Source organism: Vipera berus (assembly GCF_964194415.1).
Source record: "Vipera berus genome assembly, chromosome: 14".
In the NCBI taxonomy this organism is placed as follows: domain Eukaryota; kingdom Metazoa; phylum Chordata; class Lepidosauria; order Squamata; family Viperidae; genus Vipera; species Vipera berus.
In genome coordinates, this window is record NC_138217.1 from 7,066,644 (window position 1) to 7,092,268 (window position 25,625).

The 25,625-nt window shown below is 45.3% G+C and overlaps 1 protein-coding gene across 1 annotated transcript in view; it reads left to right on the forward strand.

Moving 5' to 3' along the window:
- Window positions 1–25,625, forward strand: part of FBRSL1 (fibrosin like 1) — a 523,964-nt gene that overhangs the window by 120,690 nt on the left and 377,649 nt on the right. Inside the window, exon 2 of the mRNA XM_081338816.1 lies at window positions 11,171–11,371. Within this exon, the coding sequence (XP_081194942.1) occupies window positions 11,171–11,371 (201 nt within the window). The remainder of the gene's footprint in view (window positions 1–11,170; window positions 11,372–25,625) is intronic.

Sequence of the window (25,625 nt, forward strand, 5' to 3'; positions counted from 1 at the left end):
TTTTCTTTTCTTTTCTTTTCTTTTCTTTTCTTTTCTTTCGAATGGTTAAAAATGGTGGTCCTGCTGTCTAGGTGGACAGTTCTGCCTCGCCATCTAGGAAGCCGCGGGAATCGTAAAATAGCTTCGCTGGCGAGCTGTTTGATTTTTCTGTCCATCTCTGATGCGTTCCGGAGCTGGGGAGGGCGGGGGGGGCGCGCGCGCGAGAGAAAACGCCCAGTAAATAAATAGAACACATCAGCTCACCCGACTGTGTAATGGAGCAGATTTAATAAAGGGCTGCAAAACTCGGGGCTTTTAGACGGGCGGCTTGGTGTTGCTTAAAGACACGGGGGAAAAGTGACCCGTGACCATTTTTCACACTTACGACGGTTGCGGCATCCCCGGTTGCAGTGTCCTGGGGGTCACGGGATCCCCATTTTTTGCGACCTTCTGACAACCAAAGCCAATGGGGGGAGCCACTGAACAGCCGTGTGACTAACTTAACGACCGCATGATTCACGTAACAACTGCAGCGAAAAATGGGGTGCAATTCACTTAACAAATGTCTCTCTCAGCAACAGAAATGTTGGGCTCAATTGTCGTCGTAAGTCAAGGATGACCTATAATACAAATTCATACTGAAGAAGTAACTTCCTGTAATATGCATTGAGCAATGACATTTATTCTCATTTTCTCTCTCTCTCTCTCTCTCTCTCTCCCTCCCCCCCTCTCTCTCTCTCTCTCTCTCTCTCTCTCTCATATTCTCTCTCTCTCCTCCCCTTTTTTCTCCCTCTCTCCTCCCTCTTCCCTCTCTCATTCATTCTCTCTCCTCCCTTTCTCATTCTCTCTCTCATTCTCTCTCCTACCCCTTTTTTTCTCCCTCTCTCCTCCCTCCCTCTTCTCTGTCTTTCTTTCTCTCACTCTCATTCTCATTTTTTCTCTCCCTCCTCCCCCCTTTTTTCGCCCTCTCCCTCTTCTCCCCTCTTTTTTCTCCCTCTCCCCTCCCTTTCTCATTCTCTCTCTCATTCTCATTCTCTCTCTCTCTCTCCCTCTTCCCCCTTTTTTCTCCCTCTCTCTCCTCCCTTTCTCATTCTTGCTCGCTCTCATTCTCTCTCCTCCCTCCCTCTTCCCTCTCTCATTTTCTCATTCTCATTCTCTTCCTTTCCCACTCCTCTCTCATTTTTTTTTGCAACTTCTACTTGTAAGCAGCATATTAAGCTGGAAAAATAAATGCACTTAGCCACTTAGTGTGTGTGTGTGTGGGGGGGAAGGAATAGAGTTAGTTTCTGTTTTAACCCAAAGGATATTAGTTATGGCTACTTCCGCTAACTCCAGCCAAAGAGAAGGTTCAAGTTATTCCAAGAATCAAAATTATAAATAAAAGCTTGATGGTCATCTGAAGCACTGCTATGTGCAATTTTTGCTGGAGAGCAGTGGGGATTTTGCCCGTAGCGGGGCTGAAATTGTGGGGCCCCAAATTAACCTTATAACACATTGTTGAAGACATACAGTAGTGGTCCTCAACCTTTTCTTCACCACAGACCCTCTTTAAATACATTTTGTGGCCACTGACACACACACACACACACACACACCTACCTTTGTATGCATGTGTGTATGCTTGCACACTTCTGATTCTCAGACTTTTGATTTTGCTAAATTTCATCCCTTCCTTTTGCACTGTATGTTACTGCCGCAAACAGATGGTGTCCCTGCTATCTTGCTTGCTATTTTTTATTACTTGATTGATTCGGATTTTGAATTCTCTGTGTTTGATTCTCTTTTTTTTTTAAAAACAAAAACAAAAAAAATCTTAGCTCTGTTTAAAAGCTCCCGGGAGTAAAAGCAGACTGAAATAATTTTCTAAGAGCAGTTACCATGTGCTTTGGCAACTTCAAAACAATGCAGTGTTAAATATCACAGTTTACCCGTCCTCTGTAACAATGCTGAGAAACATCTCCGTGGCAGAGAGTAACCAAATAACATATGGAGCAATATGCAATCCTTTGAGAGCTGAATCTTTTAATTTTACATTCAGGAATTCTAAAATTGCGGGGGGGCCTTGGTGCTCTCTGAGCGTGGTTGGCATTTCATAACCCAACTGAGTAACATCATCAGTAGTAGAAGGGACTGAGGTTTGATCTCTGTTTATAGACAAGTGACTTCCCCTGTCTGCGTTGCTGGGGTTGTGCTTGGTGATTCCTTGATTAGGTTATTGTTGTTTTTTTATTAAAGAGTTAAAAAAAAAATTTTACAATACATATCCCCAAAACCCACCCACCCCAAACCACCCCACTTCCCCCCCCCCAACTTCCCAGAGCTGAATACAGGGTTATAGATATAATAATCATATTCTAACTAAAATTATCCATTATAAAATTAACCAAATTCATAATGTGCTTTAACTCCCCTTTAACATAGATACATTCAAATTATTAAAAACATAATAATAATAACTTAAACAAAAATATAATCAATACTAATAGTAAAATTAATAACAATATCCCTCTAAGATCTACTCATAAGCTAAGTGGAACTTTTTAGTCCCATATTTATTATTGATTAGGTTATTGTTTATTGTTACCTTGTTTGTCTGAGTTGGTGGTTCCTTGATTGGGGGTATGGTATGCTTCTTGATTGTTGGTCTGTTTTACAGAGCAAGCCACTTTATATAAACAGAGAACAAACTCCACTCCTTTCTAGCCCTGATGATGTTACCTAGTTGGGTAACAGAATGCCTGCAAGAAAACAGCCAAGCTCAGAGAGCACACAATTGTGTTGTTTTACTCTTGTGCAAACCAAGCTGGCTGATCTCAAAAGGCTTAATCCCAATGCATATAAATAAGTTGTCAAAGACAGGTGACCTTGAGCCATCCAGCCAATGAAGATCTCTCTTTCAAAGCATCTCTAAAAGCCGGACAGGTGAGGTAGATGCTGGCCACGTGTTTTCTTTCATCGGCCTGCAAACAAGGCCCCTATGTCCTTTCAATCACTTATAAGCTCCCTAACATGCCTTCTGTTGATAGTAATTTTGCACCCTTTAGTCTCTGGGTATTTGCCACCATCTCTGGAGAACATAGTGGTGGCTTAAAGTAGGATCATTTCCTTCTTGATGGACGACCCAGCACCTGTGGTGGGACTTTTAATAGCCTCTCTGCCCGAATGCCTGTCAGAAGGTACCGCAGGAGATGTGAGCTACTGCCCTAGAATTGAGGCACTTGCGAAGGAAGGAGATCAGTGAAAGCAAGGGGGGCAGAGAGAAAGACAGAGAGGAGAGGGAGGGAGGGAGACAGAGAGACAAGAGGGAGGGAGGAAGGGAGAGAGGAGAGACAGGGAGGAAGGGAGAGAGAGAGAGAGAGAGACAGGAGAGAGAGACAGAGAGAGAGAGGGAGGGAGGGAGGGAGAGAGACAGGAGAGAGGGGGAGGGAGAGAGGGGAGGGAGGGAGAGAGAGGGAGGGAGAAAGGGAGAGAGGAGAGACAGAGGAAGGGAGAGAGAGGGAGGGAGGGAGGGAGAGGGAGGGAGAGAGAGAGGTGTCTGGAGGCTAAACCGTATGATGAACAATTGAGGGAACCAGGTCTGTTTAGCCTAATGAAGAGAAGACTCAGGAGAGACATGGTAACTGTCTTCCAGTACTTTAAGGGCTGATCCAGGGAAGAAAGAGGTGGAAGCACCTCGGAGGAAGGTACAACCTGGAAGTGAGCAGGAATTTCCTGACAGTGAGGACAATTCATCAGTGCAGTAGCTTGCCTGTGTTCCATCACTGGAGGTGTTTAAAGAAACGTTGGGACAACTATTTGTCCTGGATGGCATAAGGTCTTCCTGCCTTGGTCCAAGGTCCAAGATCCTTTCCAGCCCTGTGATTCTGTCATTCTAGGAATGAGGCATGGAGGTACTCTAACAAAACATCTCTTTGCCTTTCTGGCGGGTCAAAGGAACATCCATAAACAAAAAAAAACAACTCAATCCAACCCTCTAAAGGAAGATCAAAAGATGAAGCAGGAGAGGAACGTAGTCTTGGAAGCATAGCCTTCAAAAGGGAAGGATGGATGGAGGAAAAAAAATGAACCTTGACAGCGGTAGGATGACAATCCTAGTCATGTGACTACAGCGGTCCCTTTCGAATCAGAAGAAAAAAGATCTCCAGATCCTTTGGAGAAGGTTGCGGAAAGGATCTCCTATCGGTGCAAATCCATCTTTTTTTGCCTTGAAATGGAATCACTGGTGCTTCCTTCCCGCCAGCCGCCGCCATGCTCTGGATGATCGTTCCAGCTGTCACTCCCCTTCCCAAAGTCTCAGATGGAAATACACGAGTTATTGATGATGAGGCAATTTTGAATGATTAATGTAGTGCCATCCCACGAGTAGCTTCTAATTGAAGGTAGACAGTTATTGATTTATGCTGGCGTTTTGCATTCAATTTAACACTTATTTCATAGATATTTTGTTCCGTTTCTAGGTCCCCAGGGAGGGTTTGTTATTGAAATGTGCTAGGCTGATAATACGGAATAATTAAATTACCTTTTTTTTAGCCACTTGGTTTCAGGAACTGTTTATGTACAATACTGATGATTCTCTCTCTCTCTCTCTCTCTCTCTCTCTCTCTCTCTCTCTCTCTCTCTCTCTCTCTCTCTCTCTCTCTCTCTCTCTGTGTGTGTGTGTGTGTGTGTGTGTGTGTGTGAGAGAGAGAGAGAGAGAGAGAGAGAGAGAGAGAGAGAGAGAGAGAAAGAGAGAGAGAGAAAGAGAGAGAGAGAGATGCAGCTTGTTCCTGCTCTGTTCATCCCCAAAACTTTAGAATTTGGAAGGTGTCTCAGAGGTCATTTAGCCCCTTCACTTGTGTTGGAAAAAATGATTGGTGCCCCATTTTCCATGGTTATCCATTCTTTGCAGAAAGACCTCAGGAGAGGCCATCGGCTTATGAGGCACCGTGTTCCAAAGTTACAGAGTTTCTACTGCTAACGAAAGTGAGTTACGGAAGCGCCATTCGCAGCTCTGGTCAACTTCCCTGGAAAAAGAGAAAATAATTGTGCCACACCTGAAATAAGGAAGAATGTCCTAACTGTGCAAGGGCTGATAAAGCAGCGGACCTGCCTGCCAGCCTCCTGAAGGTCACGGTGTTCCATCACTGGAGACTTTCGAACAAAGACTGGAGAGCCAGGTGTCTGGTACAGTGGAAGGATTCCTGCCCCATGATGGGGTTGGATTAGAAAAATTACGGAGTACATTTGTAGCATGGATGGCTAAAGAAGTAATGTAAAAATATAAAAGACAGATTAGGGTAGGTAGGTAGGTAGGTAGGTAGGTAGGTAGGTAGATAGATAGATAGATAGATAGATAGATAGATGATAGATAGATAGATGATGGATAGATAGGTGTGAAAAATATTTCTGTTACTTTTTTTCCATGCCGTTGTAACTTCAAACAGTCACTAAATGAGCTGTTGTAAGTCAAGGACTACCTGTAACTACAACTACACAAGTTTTTTTTCTAAGCTCAGAACCTTGAATGCAGATCAGAAATAATAATTAAAAAAACCCTGCCAACAGAGAGGAAAGTGTGTGTGTGTGTGTGTGTGTGTGTGTGTGTGTGTGTTTGTGTGTGTACATCAGCACCCCATCAATTGTTCCATGTTGTTGCAGTAAAAATAAACAATTGTCACAAATTTAGGCATTCAGCTGTAAGGGTTTGTTTCCTTTCCTCTCTGTTGGCTACAAGTCAGGTTATTTTTATTATTATTTTTTTTACTGTGTATTTTTGATGTGCGTTCAAAGTTCTGAGCTGAGAAACAGACTTGTGCAGCTGTAGATGTTAGATCAGATTAGCCCGTCCATTTTCAGGACTTTCAGATTCAAAATAGCAGCTTTTGTTTTTCCTCCCAAGTGCAGTTCCTGGTCCGAAAGCACGAATTGAATCTTTTTTTAAAAAAAATATTTTTATTTTTATTAGGATGATTTATGTGTTTATTATGAAATTTATTTACTGCTCATCTAATGTGCAACGGCTCTGGGTGGCGTACAGCATGGCCTCTTTTTTTTTTCCTTTTTGCATCAAAGTCAACTAGTAACTGGGCCCTTTTTGAAAAATAATAATAATAATAAAATAAAATAAATTGCAGCCTCTTGCAAATTGAGATTGTCCCAGATGAACAACAACAAAAACCCCAACTCCTTGGGTTTCGGTTTTTTTTTTTTTAAAAAAAAATTATTTTATTTTTTGGTGATGAATCATTTGGTTTATGAGAATGTTCTCGTTTTGCATTGGAGCTTCCTTCTCCCTCCCCCTCCCCCCACCCAGCTGCGGTGCTGAACTTTCACTGGTTTATCAGAACAAGAAGCATCCGTCACTTAAGGCTACAGCTTTGACAGGGCTTCTAAGAGAACAACAGCCCAACTGCCTCTGGATTTTATCAGCCCGTGTTATGGGAAATGTTGAAGTTTAAAGTTTAAAAAAAAAAAGAGAAAGGAAACATGTGGCCAGCTTGGAGAGGAATCGTAAGGTCGAGGTTAGGAAAAGCAGCGATTTCCCTTGCAGTCCCCTTAATTGAGATCGATTGGGTGTTCCCCCCCCCCCCCCAAAGCTGGGATTTTGCTGTTTGGATTTGAATTGCATCTCAGGCTCCATGGGGGAGTCGGGATTGAGTCCTCAAGTTAAAGGGGGAGGGGGGGGGTTGGTGGTGACACCCTGGGAGGTTTCCTTCAATCCAGAAGCTGTTCATTTTGGAGCCAAACCAGATAGGATATGGCAGAAGCTGTGCTGGTGCATTTCCAGATGTGTCTTCACATAGCCATCCTTTCTGGGAATGTGGAAGCAACCAACCCGCGCATCTTTGATGCAGTCCAAATAGCGAATTAGGGAGAAAAAGAGTACCGCCGTGACCCACTAGAGGGCTGTGAGGGGTTTGCCACTGGGCTGTGGAAAGGGCCAGTGAGCATGTGCGCGCCTACATACGTCCTCGTTTGCACGAGCAACGGATGAGATAGATAGATAAGATAGACCAGACTAGATTAGATTAGATTAGATTAGATTAGATTAGATTAGATTAGATTAGATTAGATTAGATTAGATTAGATTAGGTAAAATGAAATAGATCTAAGTAGATGGATGGATAGGTAACTAAGTGGATGGATAGATAGACAGAGACAGACAGACAGACATGGATGGACAGATAGGTAGGTGTATGTATGTATGTAGATAAGATAGATCAGATTAGATTAGATTAGATTAGATTAGATTAGATTAGATTAGATTAGATTAGATTAGATTAGGTAAAATGAAATAGATCTAAGTAGATGGATGGATAGGTAACTAAGTGGATTGATGGATGGATGGAAATGGATGGATGGATAGACAGAGATGGACAGACAGACAGACAGACAGACATGGATGGATGGACAGATAGGTAGGTGTATGTGTGTATGTATGTAGATAAGATAGACCAGACTAGATTAGATTAGATTAGATTAGATTAGATTAGATTAGATTAGATAAAATGAAATAGATCTAAGTAGATGGATGGATAGGTAACTAAGTGAATGGATGGATGGATGGATGGATGGATGGATGGAAATGGGTGGATGGATAGATAGAAACAGACAAGACAGGCAGAGAAAATTTCTTCCGTCTTGATTAGAAGGACCAAACACACCTTCTTGAAAAGTGTCTCCCACAGTTGAAGGCCACCCAGGAGAAGTCCCACCCTTGAATTGACAGCACAAGGGCTCTTCAGAAGAGCCTCTCCTGCACATCTGGGGACCTCACAGCGGATGTCATTCCAGATGTGATTTGGGTCTGGGTCCCTCTGTTCAGACTCCCTAGCCACCCACCACCCTGGGCTACTTCGTAAGGTAGTTTCAACGCTCCTCAAGCCCGTTGCTCCCAAGTGTGTGGCCTTACCCTTTTTTGCTCCAATGGTAGTTTCCACGTTTTTGCTCAGATGGGGCTGTCTTTTTCTTTCTTTTTTCTTTTCTTTAAGGCAATCATGTCACTGTGAGGACAGATGTTTTATATTGGCTTTGGAGCAAATTAGCAGCTTGCAAGAAAATCAAATGTCACTGATTTACATAGAGGAAATACAGCTTTGCTGCACAAAGGAAATTAACCAGCCCTCTGGTGTTGATCCAACGCAGCTTTCTCCACATACAATAATCTGCTACTTAAAATTAGGGGAAGAATGGGAGAGAAACACAGGCTAGTGCAGCCAAGGGGGCATTTATTCAGCTCTGGGTTTCGGTTTGCACAGGCCAACTCGTGCAGGGCCAAGACAGCTGGCTTTCAGTTTGCCTCCTCCAGTGTGTGCAGAGGCTGAATAGAGATATCGCTGTGGTGGCCAAGTTGAAAAGGCGTCGCTGAACGTATAATGCACTGATTTTATTTTATTAAAAATAATAATCATAAATGCCTGCAGCGTTTTATACTTTCTGCTGTTGTTATCTTCTCCCTAGGAGAGGCTGTTACGGCTCAAAAGCATTTCTCCTGTTTTATAGATAAGAAAACTGGTGTTGTATCCGGCGTATGATTTTGGTGTGAGTGTTGCGTGTGTAAGTTTCGGAGGGGAATAACCAAAGAAAACGGCAGAGATTTGTCCGGCAGGCAGTCTCTTTAAGAATCGGACCTCACTGAATGGAAGTAAAACAAACAAACAGACTAAATTTAGAATGGCAGACAAGCGACTGTGTTAAATTCAAAGAGACGTAGGCCTGAATTGCGGCGAGAGTGCTGTAAGGATGGTGGGGAAAAAAGGGTTACAGATCATGCAACACATCTCACAGTCACTTCTGATCACTTCCAAAGAGGAACTGCTGGTCGGTGTTTGAAAAAACTCTCAGAGATTTAAAAAAAATAGTCAAAAGGGGGTTAGATTGACCAAAAAAAAATTGCTAAAAGATCATAATGTATACCAGTCTAATCTAGCGTTTTGCGTGAGGTTGTACACCAGTGTGAAATCCTCAATAGAAGGGCCATTTCCATAATACGGTAATCCCCATCCATATGTTTTTCTCCTCCTGATTGACCACCTCTGAGCGCAGAAGAACATCGATTTCTCCAGGAGCTAAATTTAGGGTGGAGGAAAAAGAAGCATACTGTGTTTGTGTTGGGAAACTGCCAGCTAGGCTGGAAGGGGGAAGGTGTCAAGCGAGGGCCTGTCTTAACAGTCCTTGCATAGCTGTAGGCTACATAAGCTTGACTTCCCCCAGGATCCATGAAGCCTTCTTCTCTGGTTATTCCCACGGGAAGTCAGGCATCTGGGCAGATTCTTGTAATATAGGTGGAAAGCAATAAAGTTGCTGACTTTAGCGATTTACAAGTGGCACTGTTTGCTTGTGCCTGACAATTTGCTTCTATTTTGTACCCCTTCCCATTTGTCCAACCTCCATTGCGCTGTGGAGGGAGGGGGAAATCCCTCCTTGAGTGACACCATTGCATATTACCAAGAGAACAGAATGATAGGAAAAGTCCCTATTGCCCATCTAATTCCTTTGCCTTCTAGAACCAAGCAGTCTAGAGCTGAAACGTTTCAGGCAGAAAGTTCTCCAACTTCTGTCTGAAGATCCCAAGGCAGAGAAGGCTACTGTCCTTCAGAAAATTGGCTTTATTGGTCAAAAAGCTTAGAAGCACCTCTGAGCTACAATCTGCTGCCTTGTGAAGGAAAGCGATTCGGCCATTGTTTCTTGTCCTCTAGATCTAGAACAGCAGGAGCAAGACTTTCCTTCTTCTAAGCCAGACATGTCAAACACAAGGCCCGGGGGCCGGATCCGGCCCGCGAAGTGGTTTCATGCGGCCCGCAAAGCCATCCTGGAAACAGTGAGGGAACGGCCCCCACTGCCTTGGCCCTGGCCCAGAGACCCTCCTCCTGCCAGAGACCCTCAGATCTGTCCCACTCCTGCCCAGGCTCCCATAGGCACCCTTGATGTGAATGATGTAGAGTTGGCCATGCCCACCCAGTAGGCCATACGCACTCTAGCCACGCCCACCCAGTAGGCCACGCCCACCCAAGCCATACCCACCCACCCCTTGAGGGCAACCGCAATGCTGATGCGGCCCTCAGTGAAATTGAGTTTGACACTCCTGTTCTAAGCGATGGCCATCTGGGGATTTGAAGGACATTGATCCATGTAGCCATGAAAAGTCATCCACGATTCAAGAGAGGGTTCACAGTCACTGTATGAGCCTCCTTCTTCTCATAGAGAAGTAGACTATAAACATGCAATAAATATCCTGGGAACTTAGAACAAAGAATGAGTTGGAAGGGACCTTGGAGGCCTTCAGCCTTCTGCTCAAGCAGGAGACCCTATACCATTTCAGACAAATAGTTGTACGGTCTCTTTTTGAAAGCCTCCAGTGATGCAGCACCCACAACTTGTTCCACTGATTAATTTTTCTCTCAGGAAATTTCTCCTTAGTTCCAGGTTGCTTCTCTCCTTGGTTAGTTTCCATCCGTTGCTTCTTCTCTTGCCTTTTGGTGCTTTGGAGAATAGTTTGACCCCTTCCTCTTTGTAGGAGCCCTTCAAATGTTGGAACACTGCTATCATGTCTCCCCTAGTCCTCCTTTTAATGGAGAAAGATTTAGTAATCAACCATCTGGACTGGACAGCCATTTGTCTGAAATGGTATCGGGTTTCCTGCCTGAGCAGGGGATTGGACTAGAAGACCTCTAAGGTCCCTGCCAACTGTTACTCTGTTAAATCTTTGCCAACCAGCTCACTTCCTCACTTGCACGGAATTCCTTAAATGTTTATGGCTCTTGGGCGAATGGGTAAATATATATATTTACCTTTACCTTTACCATATATATGGTGCTAGTCGTTTCCGACTCTAGGGGCCGGTGCTCATCTCCGTTTCAAAGCCGAAGAGCCAGCGCTTGTCCGAGGACATCTCCGTGGTCATGTGGCCGGCATGACTAGACGCCAAAGGCGCACGGAACGCTGTTACCTTCCCACCATAGCGGTCCCTATTTTTCTACTTGCATTTTTACGTGATTTCGAACTGCTAGGTTGGCAGAAGCTGGGATGAGTAACAGGCGCTCACTCTGTTACGCGGCACTCGGGATTCGACCTGCCAAACTGCCGACCTTCTGATCGACAAGCTCAGCGTCCTAGCCCACTGAGCCACCGCGTCCCTTTATATATATATATACATACACACATACATATATACATTCTTAAAATCCCTTTTCTGATTTTGCCTCTTCCGCAGAAGGACATGTCATTGAAGCCTCAGGAGAGAAAAGAAAAATGGGAGAGACAGCCAGGGAAGAAACTTCGGGAAAGTGAACATTGTGTCTCAGCCGAACCGAGCGAAAACGGGCACAGTAACGATGCCGGCAGTTCGGGGAGAGAAACGGATCGAGGGAAAGAGAGAGTGAAAAAGAAATTTCCACTGAAGGTCCAGAAACAGGTAGGATGGAAAGACTGCTGTCTTATCTTTAGTCACGAATGCGTCCTTTGGGAAGATTTGTTTGGCTTCGATTAGATCAGTTTTTCCCAACCTTGGCAACTTTAAGCTATATGGACTTCAACTCCCAGAATTCCCCAGCCGGACATGCTGGCTGGGGAATTCTGGGAGTTGAAGTCCACACAGATATTATATACAGGTAGTCTTTGACTTTCAACCAGTTGCCTAGCAACCTTTTAAAGTTATGATAGGAAACCCCCCCCCCAAAAAAACGGTATTTATGACCTGGATTTGGAGTTCTGATGTCCACTTCTCCCATGTCATGTGACCATATTTTGGGCACTTAGGCAGCCAGCTCAGTATTGACGATCCGCTTAATGACTAGCAAGACTTACAACCGTAATTCCATGCTCAGTTGCAGTCGTAAGTCGAGGACTACCTGTATGCAAGAGATGCTGTGGAGGATACATTGATGTGTGGAGGAAGATGGTTAAGCAAACGTTTTGCTTATGCAAAATATAGCCAGAGAAACGTTATCACGGGGATGCCAACCAGTGGTTGAACGTGCCGGACTCTAGTGGAAACTTCTTGGATTGTGTATCATGGATAGTGGATCTTCCCTGAGTGAAGCTTCTGGCGAGTGTAGGTGGCTTCAAAACACCCAAATTTGGAATCCCCCAAGATGCTATTCTTTTGTTCCATGGCAACAACAGGTCTTAAGATCCTTGTGTACCAAATTGCTTCGGATATATATATATATATATATATATATATATATATATATATATATATATATATATATATATATATATATATATATATGATTATTTTTTAATTTTTAACATAACCCCTTAATAATTGGTAAACAGCATGGTGTCTGGGTTTTATTTAAAAAACAGTCAGTAACAATGAGTTTCTATAATTCTATAATCCCCATGGTAGCTTTGCTTGGTTTTCTCTTCTCCCAATCATATTCTCCTTTGCCAACCTTGATACAATTGTTGTTTATGAAACTCACAATCTTGCAAGCTGCACAGAAGGTATGATGTTCTTGGGGGTATTAATGCCGCAAGTTGCTTGGGAACAACCAAAGTTCATAAGGGGGGGGGCAGAATGAGACTTGAGAGGCTTCCCTTCAACCTACTCCCTCCTGCTTTTAAAATTTAGAGGTACCCTCTGAAAATTGAGCATCTCTGGGGGGGGGGAGGAAACGCACACACGCACAGTTCCTCCCCTTGATTTCCCTTGCCAAATCTGGGACAGGAAGGCTTTGCACATCGACAAGCTTACAGGTCATCTGTTGAACTGCTTCTTCTGCAAATAGAGTAGAAGGCGGCTGTGATGCTCCCATACAACCAGTCCTAACCCTTTCTCTCCCCACCCCACCCCACAATGCATTCAAAACTTGGTGATGTGTCTGTAACTGCTCGTAGTCAAGCCTGCCCCATCCGAGCCAAGAGAGTCGGCTCCATCGGCCTTTGCTTGCACTGGCATGTTGGTGCAAGGTGAAGAGAAAGAGAGAGGTGTGGCTTGTGTGACGTTGTTTGCCATTTATCACTCCGAGCCAGTCATCTGGGATGGTGTGACGGGGCAACCTGATGCTCCTCCGTCCTGAGCACAAGAATTCCAGGGACACGGCACCGCTTCTGCAGCCAGCCAAGGCGGCTTATCCTGGTCAGAGGCTGGCAGAAAAAGCCGGCCTTAAATTCCCATCGTCTTTGCGAGTGGGGTGAGATTACCCAGAGGGACGTAGTTTGGCAGGATTTTGGTGGCGAGGCAAAGGAACAGATCCCTGGCAATGACGCTCAGTTGCACAGCTCCTCCTTTTCCCCCCCCACCCCCTTCATTTATCTCTCTCCCACCTCGCTGATGCAAGGAGGTTGGCAGCCTAACCAGGGTTTGTCATCTTGCCTCTAGCATCTTTCCAATGTAGGAGAGAGAGAGAGAGAGACAGACAGACAGACAGAGAGAGGAGAGATAGACACACAGAGAGAGAGAGAGAGAGAGAGGCGGGAGAAGACAGGGAGACAGGAGAGAGAGAGAGAGAGAGAGAGAGAGAGAGAGAGAGAGAGAGAGAGAGAGAGAGAGAGAGAAGGAGTGAGAGAGTATGAGAGACAGGAGAGATAGACACAAGAGAGAGAGATGAGAGAAAGAAAGAGAAGAGAAAGATACGTGTGAGATAGAGAGAGAGTTCTTTAGTTTTTATATTTTTCTATTTTGTTTTTACAAAGCATGCAAAAACAGGCAGGCAGGTAGGAAAGAAGAAGAGAGAAGGTAGAGAAGAAAGGAAAGAGGGAGGGAGGGAGGTAGGGAGGGAAGGAAGGAAGGAAGGAAGGAAGGAAGGAAGGAAGGAAGGAAGGAAGGAAGGAAGGAAGGAAGGAAGGAGCTTTATAAGATGAAGCCTCTTCAGGTCAAACTGGCTCCCTCATGATTCCACGTCCATTTCCACACTCGGGACCCCGTTGTTTTCTTGGCAACACAACAAAAGTGGCTGCCTCCTGCCTCCTTGCCTTGTTCTGCCTTCAGCTCTGCCCGAGAGCTGCCACGGATTGGGGAGCCACAGATGGCCCGCTTCCACCTTTTCCTAGTAATCTGCCAGTGTGGAAAACTCACAGCTGCCAAAAGAAACTCACCGGGGAGTCCCGGCACCAAGTGCCGAAATGGGCAATACAGTATTTAGTCATTAGGGCTGCTCATCTAGAAGAAGCAAAATAAGGCTCATTTCAATCCATAGCAATCTGTTTGCACTGTCAGGAACTAATTTAAAAATCTGCTTTAAGCCCTGACTAGGCATTTGGATGCTGAACGCCGCGTACAAAGTGCAGGGGAATCACTGGGCATGGGGTGACAGCAGCCACGAGGATGGCAGAAGGGAGCCACCGAGTAAAAAGGAAGACCTATTATTTTAACACAGCTTGCTCGGCGGCGCTAATCCGTCTCATCCTGCACGCACGCACACACACACACACACACACACACACACACACACAGCGCCCAGGGGAGAGAGAGAGCAAAAAAAAAAAAAAAAAAGCAACAACAGGAAAGAGAACCGAGTCGCATTTGGCTCGCTAAATATTTTCACCGCCTGCCTGCAAGGCGGAGGGATTTCAAAATTTTGACCAGCCTTCCTGGACTCAAGGCATTTCATGGCCGGAAGGGTTGGGACGACATTTGCTGAAATTCATGCTTCTGGGCCTTATTCTGATAAGGGGATTGGAGGCTAAAACATACAAAGAACGGGTGCAGGAATTGGGCATGTCTAACTTGATGACGCGGTGGCTCAGTGGGTTAGGACGCTGAGCTTGTCTATCAGAAGGTCGGCAGTTTGGCGGATCAAATCCCGAATGCTGCGTAACAGAGTGAGCGCCTGTTACTCGTCCCAGCTTCTGCCAACCTAGCAGTTCGAAAGCACGTAAAAAAATGCAAGTAGAAAAATAGGGACCACTCTGGTGGGAAGGTAACAGCGTTCCGTGCGCCTTTGGCGTCTAGTCATGCCGGCCACATGACCACGGAGATGTCCTCGGACAAGCGCTGGCTCTTCGGCTTTGAAACGGAGATGAGCACCAGCCCCTAGAGTCGGAAACGACTAGCACGCATGTGCGGGGGAAGCTTTACCTTTTACCTTTTTAACTTGATGAAAAGAAGGATTAAGGGGTAAGGTGATAGCAGGGTTTTAACATTGTGGGGGCTGCCACAAAGAAGAGGGTGTATTCTTCAAAGCACCTGAAGGCAGGTCAAGAAGCAAGGGATGGAAACTAATCAAGGAGGGAAGCAACCTGGAACGAAGGAGAAATTTCCTGACAGCAAGAACAATTAACCGGTGGAACGACTTGCCTCCAGAAGTTGTAGGTGCTCCATCCCTGGAGGTTTTTAAGAAGAGACTGGACAGCCATTTGTCTGAAATGGTCTAGGGCAGGAGTAGGCAACCTTGGCTCTTTCATGATTCCTGGACTTCAACTCTCAGAATTCCTGAGCCAGCCATGCTGAGGGGAAAGGGAGAGTTTCCAAGCTGAGCCATGCTGGCTCAGGAATTCTGGGAGTTGAAGTCCACGACTCATAAAGCAGCCTAGGCTCTTTTATGACCCGTGGACTTCAACTCCCAGAATTCCTGAGCCAGTCATGCTAAGGGGAAAGGGAGAAGTTTCCAAGCTGAGCCATGCTGGCTCAGGAATTCTGGGAGTTGAAGTCCACGAGTCATAAAAGAGCCGAGGTTGCCTACCCCTGGTCTAGGGTCTCCTGCTTGAGCAGGGGGTTGGACTAGAAGACCACCAAGGTCCCTTTCAACACTGTTATTCTGTTATTCCCTGAGAATTATAGAAGGTCAAAGGCTGAGGGTACCAGTATGGGGAAGAGCCATATTTAAAAGTGGCCGTAACTCAGAGATGGGGAGACCTGGAATTTGAGTTCTACTCTAGACGCGAAACCAGCCATGTGACCTTGGGCCAATCCCTCTTTCTCAGCCCTAGGAAGAAGAAGACTAGGGCAAACCGCTTCCGAAACTGTTGCCAGGAGAACCGTGTGAACTTCTCCATTTGATCACATGGTTCCAAAACTCGTCTTGAAGGCACCAAAACAAGAATCCAGCTTGATGTGGTGATTAAAGCCACTGGACTAGAAGTCAGGAGGACCTGATTTTCTAGTCGTGCTTTGGGCACAAAGCAAAGTTGCTGACCTTGGGCCAGTTCCTCTCTCTCAGTCTTAGGAGGAAATGGGCATGACAAACCATTTCTGAAATCTTGCCAAGAAAAGTAGAGAAACTTGTCCAGGCAGTCTGGAGAACCAGTCTATTGTGGTGGATAAGCCATCAGGCTAGCAACTGGGTGACCTTATCCTCTGTTCCCAACTGACCTTGGGCCAGTCCCTTCCTCTCAGACCTGGGAAGTAGGCATGGCAACCGACGTCCAAAAAACCTTGCCGAGAAAACTGTGGGGTCTTCTCCAGGCCATCGTCAGGAGCCCCAAACTGACTTGAAGGCACTTAAAAGTAGCTCCAATTCAGTCCAATAGAAAGACGGGCTCTCCACCCAAATGGCAGGATACACACAGCTTGTTACTTATCTTGGCTTAGCCTAATGCGGTGTTTCTCAGTCTTGATGGGACTGGCTGGGGAATTCTGGGAGTTGAAGTCTGCATATCTTCAAGCAGCCAAGGCTGAGAAGCCCTGGTCCAGCGCAATCAGTCAATCAAACAATTAGAATAGAGCTGGATGGGACCTTGGAGGTCTTCTAGTCCATCCCCCTGCTCCAGCAGGAGACCCTAGATCATTTCAGACAAGGGGCTGTCCAGTCTCTTCTTAAAAACCTCCAGTGATGGAGCACCCACAGCTTCTGAAGGCAATCAGACCTTCAGGTTTGAAAGAAGAAAGCATCATATTAATTCTTTTTTCTAAGCATAAAAAGGTAAAGGTTCCCCCGCACATGCGTGCTAGTCGTTTTTGACTCTAGGGGCCAGTGCTCATCTCCATTTCAAAGCCGAAGAGCCAGCGCTTGTCCGAGGACGTCTCCGTGGTCATGTGGCTGGCATGACTAGACGCCAAAGGCGCACGGAACGCTGTTACCTTCCCACCGGAGTGGTCCCTATTTTTCTACTTGCATTTTTTACGTGCTTTCGAACTGCTAGGTTGGCAGAAGCTGGGACGAGTAACAGGCACTCACTCTGCTACGCGGCACTTGGGATTCGACCCGCCAAACTGCCGACCTTCTGATCAACAAGCTCAGTGTCCTAACCCACTGAGCCACCGCGTCCCTTAGCATAGACACGTCCTTAATTATAGGATGTATATACAGATAGTCTCTGACTTACAGTCGTTCATTTTGTGTCTGTTCCAAGTTACAACGGCCCTGAAAAAAAGGGACTTATCACCAGTTTTCACGCTTAACAACCTTAGGAGCATCCCCATGGTCACGTGATCAAAATTCAGATGCTTGGCAGCTGGCTCACACGACGTTCACGGCGTCCTGGGATCACGTGGTCCCCTTTTGCGACCTTCTGGCAAGCAACGTCTGTGGGGGAAGCCCAGAGTCCCCGAACAACCAACCGCGTGACCAATGTTAACAGCTCCGGCGATTCACTTAAGAACTGTGGCAAGCCAGGTGGTAAAAAGGGGCAAACTCACTTAACAGATGTTTCACTTAGCAATGTGTGGCTCAATTGTGGTAGTAAGTCGAGGACTACCTGTGCTGTAAGGGGCCTTAGAGGTCATCTAATTCCATTGCCTGCTCGCTGTAGGTTCTCTTACTAAACCGGCTCACGAAAACCATGCCTGGGAAGCTTTTTTAAGTAAAAACCTCTTCAACATGCCTGGGGCCTTGGGAATGTCTAGTCCTGGAGCACAGAGTTTGGAGGAACGAACAAAACAAACCGGAGATAGGAGCTTTGGAGAGCTAAGTAAACAAACCGACCAACCAACCCCGGTTCCCGTGTCTGCTTTTGAAGAGAAGAGGCAGGCGATGTGGATGTTGTTTAACCACTTTTATGGCACCCGGCTCTCATAAAAAGCTTGCTGGTGGTCATTGCTTACATTGTTATAAAAGAAGAGCTAAATGGTTTGCAATTTAGGGAAGCAGATTTAATTACACAAAGTAATTTACAGAAAGCTGTAATTGTATTGCTGACTCTCTCTCTCTCTCTCTCTCTCTCTCTCTCTCTTGGTCTCCTCTTAGATTTAATTGGCAGGCTCAGTTTTAGCACTTCTTCCTCTTGCTCTCTTTTTGTTTGTTTAATGGCCATCTCCGGGGCTGTACGGGAAATCTTTACTTTCCTTGCAAAAGGGCGGTATTTTTTTTAATTGTTGTTGTTAGTTTGGTCCGAACCGTGTGTCACGTTCACCTCAGATAATAAGGAAGCGCAATAATAATAATAATAATAATAATAATAATAATAATAATAATAATAATAATAATAATAATAATAATAATAATAATAATAGAAACGCGTAACAGTGATACCCATTGTCATCGGGGCACTGGCAACTATGTCCAAAAACTTTGCAAAACACATCAAGAAATTGCAGCTTCCCGCAATAACTGCAGCAAAGCTACAAAAAACTTCACTACTTGGAACATCTTACATTTTAAGGAGAGACCTGGTTGATACCTAGGATGCTGGCAGCAACCCGTGTCAACCATCAGCGCCGGTCAATTTGACTGTTCAGTTGACTGAGTTTCATGTTTTATGAATAAAAGTTTAATAATAATAATAATAATAATAATAATAATAATAATAATAATGAGATACCTGGTTGATATTTAAGGAGATACCTGGTTGATACCTAGGATGCTGGCAGCAACCCGTATCAACCATCAGCGCCAGTCAATTTGAGCGTTCAGTTGACTGAGTTTCATGTTTTATGAATAAAAGTTCTATAATAACAATAACAACAACAACAACAACAACAACAACAACAATAACAACAATAATAATAATAATAATAATAATAATAATAATAATAATAATAATAATAATAATAATAATAATAATAATAATAATAATAATAATAATAATAATAATAAACAGTTTTAAGATCGAACAAAGCCTAATTGGTGGAGAAAATGCTAAACTTCTCTTTCTGTCCCGGTCAAGAGAAGTTTGCTAATAAACAGAGGACCTTATTCATAATCCCCTCAATAAACAGCTTTTTGGCTCATTAGAAAGTGGGGAACTTTCTCCAGAGCAGCCCTTCCCTTTGGATCTTGGCAAGGAGCTGCTGGCAACGCATCTTAATTTGGCAGTTGTGTAGGTCCTGCAACGCAGCTTTACAAACTTCCCAACAGCCAGTAGTTATTAACAGTAATTGAATACATAGCTACAAGCAAGAATATTGCTCCATCCCCATTGCTGTTGTCTACTTTTAATGGTGGACCTCTCTAGGGCAGCTGGCTGGAAACATCTAGTCCTCATCTCAGTGTGTTAGAAAAGCACATCTTCCGTCAGCTGCTATTTCTTCTAAGTCTTGGATGTGCAACTGTGGAGCAAAAAAAAGAGAAAGTCTGTAGCTCAGGCTTGAATTGTGGGGTCCCTGGTGCTCTCTAGACTCAGTTTTTTCCTACAGACGTTTCATTACCCAACTAGGGAACATCATCAGTGCTAGGAGAGAGTGGAGGTGATGGTGGTAGCGGTGGAGGAAGAGGAGGAGCAGGAGCAGAATGAAGGCTACTGGGGGTCCTTGGTGCCCTCTCAGCTTGGTGGCTTTCTTGTAGACGTTTCATGACCCAGCTAGGCAGTTAGTGCAGGTTCGCATCCCACCAGGCTCAAGGTTGACTCAGCCTTCCATCCTTCCGAGGTAGGTAAAATGAGGACCCAGATTGTTGGGGGCAATTAAGCTGACTTTGTAATAATGCCGCTTGGGGTGTGTGTGAAAGCCCTAATAAGCAGGCATATACATAGAATGAAGGCTACTGCTAAGCTTGTAAGCCGCCCTGAGTCTTCGGACAAGGGCGGGATATAAATGGAATTAAAATAAAAAATAAAAAATAAACATCTTCAGCTAGAAGGGAGTGGGCTGTGCTCTCTGCCTATATACAACTGGGTTGCCCTGTCAGTGGCAGTGGAAGTGTTTTTATTTATTAGATTTGTTTGTTACCTATCTCACTTCGAGGTGAGTCTAATTTTTGGTGGGTCCTTGACCAGACTGTTGTTTGCTGTTCGATTGTTTGTCTGTGTTGGTAGTTCCTTGATTGGGGTATTGTTTATTGCTTCACTGTTGATTTAGTATAAATCTTGGTCTTAATTTTTGCTTAGCTGGATGGTTGATTGCTGATGAGAAGCTGTTTTCTTTGTCTGTTTGTTTCCCCCTTGGGCTGTTCGATTGTGTCTTTTGAACGGGATGTAGAGGTTGTTTATCTCTATGTGCCCGTTAAGGGCAGATTTGTCTGACTGCCAGACTTTTCCAGGAATTCTCTAGCATTTTTGGACTTGGTTTGGTGTAGGATCCTCACAGTTTCCCAGACAAAACTCTGGTGAAATCTGCCTATGTCTTGTCCAGTTAAGTCCCATCACGTCTTCTGATGTTTGTGATGTTCAATGTTTTCGCTTGCATGGAAACGGTTGGGAAAAATATGCGTGACCTCCATGGCTCAAGACTTCAGTGGCACATGGTGTTGTTGTTTTTAAAAATTTGGAGATAGCCTCTGCCTTGTAAGAAGATTGGCAGGTTGTTGGGGAACAAGCCTTGACTTACAGGCATCTAACAAGATGGATTGCCAAGCTAAGACTTGAAATCCAGAGCTCTTATGTGGTCTTTATACAAAGTCAATTGCTTTTGCCCTGCAGGTTAACTTTATATTGCCCGGTTCAAAGTCTACGTAGAGTTCAAAAAACCACATTTGGACGTAGGGGCCGAACCAGATGCAATTTTGATTGAATCCAGCACCTTGTGATGCTTGGACAAGTCAGCCAAGCAAAAAAATGAAAGAGATAAATCATAAAGAGCTCTCTTCTGCTTCTTGGTGAACTTTAAGGAACCAGAACATGGAATTACTGTCTTGCTGTACATTAAGGAGCAGAAATCATTGGAAATGCTGTTTTGAGGACAGAAAACTATTGAAAACAAGCCGGGACTCTGTTCTCTGGCAGTATGATTAACCTCAAGCATTCAGAAGCACTATGTCAACTGCAACCACAAATTATGGGATGGGATTAAAAATAATGATAGTGTTTAGGGGTAGAGAGAATAATAGTTTGAAATTTCTTTCTCCCCCCCCCCTTTCTTCCCTCCTCCCTCTCGTTTGATCCTTCTGCTTTCTGGGCCTTCATTTTATTTTATTTTTCACTTATATTCTGCCAGGCAGAGAGCGGGCTTAATTCATTCGCCACTAAAAGACTGTGGGGTTTTTTTTGCCTCCGCTGCACGGCTCACCTCTTGCGCTTTGCCAGAGCCACCTTTGCAGTTTCTGGAGATGGAATCCCCTTCCCAGAAAATGTTTCTTGGGTCCACATTCAAATCAACACTGCAAAGATGGATTCTACCCATCTGATATACAAGGCAGTCCTTGATTCACAACCTTTCATTGTAGTGACTGCTCAAAGTGACAACAGCACTGGATGGTCTTTCACACTTAGGACCGTTGCAGCATTCCCGTGGCCACGCGATCAAAATTCAGAGGCTTGGCAACTGACACGTACATATAAATGTATGGCCCCATATGCTATAGACTTTGGAAAAAGTGCAGAGAAGAGCAGCTAGGATGATCAGAGGCCTGGAGACAAAAACATGAAGAACGGTTGCAGGATTGGAGTATGGCCAGTCTAGAGCAGGGGTGTCAAACTCAATTTCATTGAGGGCCACATCAGCATTGTGGTTGCCCTCGGGGGGCCGGGTGGGTATGGCCAGGGTGGGTGCGGCCTACTGGGTGGGCGTGGGTAGAGTGCGTACGGCCTACTGGGTGGCATGGCCAGCTCTACATCATTGGCATCAAGGGTGCCTATGGGGGCCTGGGCAGGAGTGGGACGGATCTGAGGGTCTCTGGCAGGAGGAGGGTCTCTGGGCCAGGGCCAAGGCAGTGGGGGCCGTTCCCTCACTGTTTCCAGGATGGCTTCGGGGACCACATGAAACCACTTCGCGGGCCGGATCCGGCCCCCGGGCCTTGTGTTTGACATGTCTGGTCTAGAGAAAAGAAGAACTAGGGGGGACATGATAGCAGTCTTGCAATATTTAAGGGGCTGCCCCAAAGAAAGGGGGAGTGGGTGTCAACTTATTCTCCAAAGCACCGGATGACAAGAGAAGAAACAATGGATGGAAACTAATCAAGGAGAGAAGCAACCTGGAACTAAGGAGAAACTTCCTGACAGTGAGGACAATTAACCGGTGGAACAGCTTGCTTTCAAAAGTTGTGGGTGCTTCATCACCAGAGGTTTTTAAGAAGAGACTGGACAGCCACTTGTCTGAAATGGTATAGGGTCTCCTGCTTGAGCAGGGGGCTGGACTAGAAGACCTCCAAGGTCCCTTCCAGCTCCATGCCGATTAATCAATACGTCTCTTTTTTCCATTGCCATTGTAACTTCCAACAGTCACTAAACAGATGCTTCTGAAGTTGAGGACTACCTATAAAACAGGAGCCGGTTTCAGGTATTTATCAGTTCGTGCTTGCCTTGCACACACACTGGATCCCCTGTGTCTGCTCTCCCACCCACCCCCTTCGACCCCCCCCCCACCCCCCCACCCCCCCACCCCCGGTCCTCCCCCCTCCCAAAAAAACCCCTTTTCTGTGCTGTGATCCTTCAGGGAGCCAATTTTCATTCCTCTGCCTGATTGATGGTTTTACACGAGCTGTTGAGAATACGCACAGCTTGAGTAACCACATCGCTTGATCTCAAAATAGCTTCAGGCCTCTTTCTTTTTCTCTTTTTTTAAGGACTCTTGTTTTCTTTTAGCGCTTCAAGCAAGGTTTCTTGTCACTACAGGGCAGCGAGGGAGGCTATGAAGCTGGGCTGTTGGTTAAGTGAAACACACACACACACACACACACACACAAACACACACACACCGCTTTCAAGGCAGGGCCTCTTCTGGGAAAGGCAAGATCCTAGAAGCGAGAGGCAGACGGTTGACGGTTGACGTAGCCTTGCCCGAATAAAGAACATTTTTGGAAGGGCGGACAATTAATTACACAAACATTTTGACTCTTGAGATGCAAGTATTTGTCTCGTATCTATAACCCCTTAGTAAGCCCAAATTGGTGGCAACATTTAGCTGGCCTAAAGGAGATCCTTTGATCTCAGAAATACTAAAGGTCGGGTCTAGATCAAGGGTGTCCATCAACCTTGGTGAGTTTAAGGCCTTGTGGATTTCACCTGGGGGAATTCTGGGAGTTGAAGTCCACAACTCTTAAAAGTTGCCAAGTTTGGACACCCCTGATTTAAATAGTACCTCTCTCTCTCTCCCGCCCTTTCCAGGATGTTGACCCATATGAAACCACGGTTTGGCCTTCCAGGTCTGTCAGGAAATAGGAGCCACAGATCAGGCAGAACCAGATTTTCTTACAATCAATAACCACTGCAAAATATTCATTTTCAAACCTGTTCAGAAGCTTTTCTCCCTGTTCACCTCCTTGGAGAAGGCCTGATTGTAATGTTGCAATCTTTGTGGGAACTTCTGGATAGCTAAAACCAGCAGTCGTTTACCTGGCCATTCCACTATTTAAAAACAGAGAAGCAATCTTGCCTTTTCTCAAGTTCTAGATTTTCACGCCAAAAAAACCAGAAAGAAAAAAAGGAGGGGGGGGCGAAATCCACATCGACGGCTGGACTGAAGATTACCTATGTCGAATCGGTGGTCTTACAAGTCAACAAGACAGAAGGTTAATTAATGCAGACACTGTGTTAATTAGATTACACACAGGCTTTGCTGGTAAAGATTTGAGTCCTGCAACATTCCCCCTGGGGAGAAAGCAATAAATTGAAACCGTTATCTTTGGATGTATAAATACTGGAAATAAAGACTTGCATTCACCGTCTGTAGCAGCTTCTAAGTAAGAGGCTGCCCATGTTGAAGTAGAAGTCAAAGGTTTCCGTTAGATGGTTAGACTAGATAGACATAATGGCTGTTTGGCGTCTGATGCATTTTTATGGAAACCAGAGATACAAAGGCTAGCATTGGCAATAACATTTCCCAAAATCAAATCGGTACCTTAATAAACTGATGCAAATCGTCAGTATAAATTGTAGAAACGAAAAGAAAGCATTGCACACTTACAGAGATGCTTGGTAACATTCAGTCCAAAATATAATCTAAAGGACAGCTAAATATTAGGTAGTCTTCAATTTATGACCAGGATTTATGTTGCTAAGTCAGAAATTTGTTAAGTGCATTTTGCCCCATTTTTTTTTTCCTTGCCACGTTGCTTAAGCGAATCGCTGCCGTTGTTAAATTAGTCCCACGGTCATTAGATGAATCTGGCTTCCCCGTGGACTTTGCTGGTCACAAGGTTGCAAAAGGGGAGCACGCCACCCCGGGACGCCGCAACCGTCATAAACACGAACTGGCTGTCGAGCGCCCGAATGTAAATCACGTGATCGCAGGACGCTGCTGCAAAGTCGCTATTTTCCTGGTTGTTGTCATTTCGAACGGTCACTAAACTGCTGTAAGTGTGAGGACCAGTTTTTCCGTCCCATTGTAACACCTGACTGGATTTTAAATTCAAGATCCCTATTGATTGATTGAATGTTTTACGGTCTAGTTTAATTATCCCTCCGTCAGCTGTCTGGAATCGCGTTTGGCAAGAATAAATAAACTCAAGAGGGTTTGCTAAACGAGGACTAGTTGGCCCTGCCAGTAGTTTGGTGTGACTGTTGTTTTCTCCTTGGCCCTTTCCTCCACTCTGCTTTCTGTTCAGCTCTGAACTTTAGCTCCAAAAAGGACCCCAGATGCTTCTGCCATTACAGCAAGGATGTTCCACCACCCCCTCCAAGGTCACCTGGTGCTGATTTGGCAAGTCTGCAAAAGTCTCAACAGCCTGCAGCTGCTTTTAGCAGGCTGAAGTGCCAACTGAGGGGATTTTTTTTCCCTCCCCCTTCTCAGTACTTTATTCCCGAGAAAAAAATACGCTGAGCTCTAGGCGAACACCAAGTTGCGTTCGTACGTTCTCTTGAAGCACGCCACCAACAAGCACCTTACTTGCCCAAAGGAAACAGCGGAGGGGGGGTTGGTCCTTGGTGCTCTCTGAGCTTGGTGGTTTTCTTGCAGAGGTTTTGTTTCCCAACTAGGGAACATAATCAGTGACAGAAGAGAGTGGGGTTTGTGGAGAGGAGGAGGAGGAGGAGGAGGACTATGGGGTCTTTGGTGCTGTCTTGGCTGTTTTCTTGCAGACGTTTCATGAACCAAAGTAGGTAGCATCATCAGTGCTAGAAGGGAGTGGGGCTTGTGGAGAGGAGGAGGAGGAGGAGGACGACGACGACTATGGGGTCCTTGGTGCTCTCTTGGCTGTTTTCTTGCAGACGTTTCATGAACCAAAGTAGGTAGCACCATCAGTGCTAGAAGGGAGTGGGGCTTGTGGAGAGGAGGAGGAGGAGGAGGAGGAGGACTATGGGGTCCTTGGTGCTCTCTTGGCTGTTTTCTTGCAGACGTTTCATGAACCAAAGTAGGTAGCATCATCAGTGCTAGAAGGGAGTGGGGCTTGTGGAGAGGAGGAGGAGGAGGAGGAGGACTATGGGGTCCTTGGTGCTCTCTTGGCTGTTTTCTTGCAGACGTTTCATGAACCAAAGTAGGTAGCATCATCAGTGCTAGAAGGGAGTGGGGCTTGTGGAGAGGAGGAGGAGGAGGA